General features: G+C 66.0%; 2 protein-coding genes across 2 annotated transcripts in view; both read right to left on the reverse strand.

Annotated features, from left to right (window-relative positions):
• The window catches only part of H696_03458 (hypothetical protein), a gene marked incomplete at both ends in the record, with an annotated part of 1822 nt that extends 1134 nt beyond the window's left edge, over nucleotides 1-688 (reverse strand). Inside the window, 4 exons of the mRNA XM_009497324.1 lie at nucleotides 1-50; nucleotides 136-309; nucleotides 424-558; nucleotides 640-688. Of these exons, the coding sequence (XP_009495599.1) occupies nucleotides 1-50; nucleotides 136-309; nucleotides 424-558; nucleotides 640-688 (408 nt within the window). The remainder of the gene's footprint in view (nucleotides 51-135; nucleotides 310-423; nucleotides 559-639) is intronic.
• A 686-nt stretch (nucleotides 689-1374) lies between these two features.
• H696_03459 (hypothetical protein) overlaps nucleotides 1375-2265 on the reverse strand; it is a 1370-nt gene continuing 479 nt past the window's right edge. The window contains exons 3-5 of the mRNA XM_009497325.1: nucleotides 2036-2218; nucleotides 1735-1893; nucleotides 1375-1577 (exon numbers count right to left, since the gene is read on the reverse strand). Coding sequence (XP_009495600.1) covers nucleotides 1554-1577; nucleotides 1735-1893; nucleotides 2036-2218 — 366 coding nt within the window. The 3' untranslated portion in view covers nucleotides 1375-1553. The remainder of the gene's footprint in view (nucleotides 1578-1734; nucleotides 1894-2035; nucleotides 2219-2265) is intronic.

Raw genomic sequence — 2265 nt, forward strand, 5'->3', positions numbered from 1 at the left:
GGGGGCGAGGGTCAGTCGCGAGTCAGGACCCAACCCCAAACGCGTGTATACTCATGTGCGTATGCATATACGCATGTGTGTATGTGCGGGGAGGAGGGGCGGGCGGATGAAGAGGAAAGCTGGCGCAGGACGTACCGGCATCAAAATCGTCCTCCTTCTTGGAGGCGGGCTTGCGAGTCTCACTCTCATCGTAGCCGTAGAAGTCCTTGCGAGACTTACCCCAAGCACGCGCAGAGAGGGCCTCCTCGTCGGAGTCCGAGTTGTCCGAAGGATCAAAGGGATCGTCATCAGCCTCGGCGGGGGCAGACTCTGGAGGGGCAGCGGGGCAAAGAGGTGCGAGGCGTCAGCGAGCGAGCGAGCAAGGGAGAGAGAGAGGGGGGGGGCGCGCGCCGAGGCGCAGCAATGTCGATAAAGAAGACGCACTCTTTGCCTTTTTGGCAGCCTTCTTCCCCTTGGCCGGGGCGGCCACCGGCAGGTCGGCATCGGAGTCGGCATCGCTGCTCGGCAGGTCAAGGTCGAAGACCGGCTCATCCAGGATGGCCAGATCCTCGTCCTGAGCTGTGGACAGGGGCGTGTTAGCATGGACAAATGGCAGGAACTGCATGGGAGGTGCGTACAGGCGCGCACACGTGCACGTACACATATCGAAGTGGCGCTTGTTTGCGCGGTTCTTCTTGGCGGAGAGCATGGTGGCGTAGGGCAGAAAGGGAGAGGATGAAAGGGGGTGGGGGACCGGTGATTCCCGGAACGGCGACGAAAGCGACAGGGAGCGAGAGGACGGGAGGGGGAAGGGAGAGCGGCGTGGACTGCGAAAAGAAGGCGGGGAGAGGCAGGAGGAGAGGGGAGGGAGCTGGTATCGCGCGCAGATGGTCCCGCGCCGATGTGCATGGTGCCCGAAAGAGGTACTCAGGCGGGTGCGATCGCTGGCCCTGGTACGCGCAAAAAAAAAAAAAAAGAAAAAAGGCGCGGAAGATCTTCTCCCCTACTCTCCCCACGGCCGCGCCGCCGACTCTTTCCCGGCCGTGTGCGTGCATGTGCGTGTGCGTGTGCACTCTGCACGGCTGACCACCTCTGCCACCCGTCCGGGCCTCCCTCTCTATGCAGCAGGGCCGCTCCCCAACGCGGCCCGCGCGGAGGGGACCAGGCCGCCCCCTCCAGCCAGCGCGCCCGGGCCCGGTCGCTTGGGCCCCGCCAGCATGGGTGGCCTCAGTGGTCCACGCACAGGGGACGGCGGCGGCCATGCGAAGAACGCACGTGATGAGCACATCCGGCGGGAGCTGTGCTCAAAGGGGCGATGCGGTGGGAGGTGATCCGCCGGCCAATCGGACCCGGCTTCGGGGCAGGGGGGCGGGGCGCAGAGATACAGAGACACCAGGGAGGGAGTAGTGTATATTGTCCAAGGACGGGGAGAGACTGTGAAGCGAGAGACGTCCAGGCCAGGGAGCAGGGCAGCATGGTGGAGACGAAGGGCGGAAGGAAGGGGCGGGCGGACGGGCGGACGAAATGAGGAGGGAGGCAAGGGGTCCGGCAGGGACAACACCGCGGAGGCCTCTCTACGCGCTGTTCTCGGCACAGATCTGGCGGAGGCGGAGCAGGAGAGGAAGGCAGGGGGGAGGGGGAGGGCGAGCGTGCGAGGTCAGTACCGGGAGGGGGTGGGGCGAAGGGGGGAGAGCAGTGGCGGCGATGGTCTTGGTGTTGGCGACAGCAGGAGCAAGCGCAGTGCCGGGCAGGTACCTTGTCGGCGGCCTCGAGCGAAGCGATCAGGGTGTCCAGCTCCTGGGGGCCCAGCTCCAGAAGGGCCCCCTGCTCGGCGGAGTTCGGAGACACGAGGTTCAGGCTGAGGCGCACAAGGGAGGCGTGGTGGATCTTGTCGACCGCCGGGAAGACCACGGCCTGCAGTCGGAGGATGGGGGGGTTCATGTCGGTGTCAGGGCCGGGGAGCCAAATGCACGGGGGAGAGAAGGCGCCGGGGAGAGGAGACATGCAACTAGAGGAGCAGGCGACGGGCGCGCCCGAGGGATTGAGGAAGACGCACGCGATGCTCCCAGTCGAAGTCACGGAGCTGCAGGCTTCCGGTCACGGTGGCCGGAGTCACCAGGGCCGCGGAGGTTGGGACATACTCCTGCCGGCGCGAGCAGATAGACCGGGCCAGGAGCTTGAGCGAGTCATTCGAAAGAATGCCCGGGCCGCTGTAGAAGGCAACAGCCAGGCCGAGGAACTGGGCCGAGGGAGAGGAAGGTCGTGCGGAGTGGGGGGGGGGGGGGG

Source organism: Fonticula alba, assembly GCF_000388065.1.
Source record: "Fonticula alba strain ATCC 38817 unplaced genomic scaffold supercont2.5, whole genome shotgun sequence".
NCBI classification, from domain to species: Eukaryota; order Rotosphaerida; family Fonticulaceae; genus Fonticula; species Fonticula alba.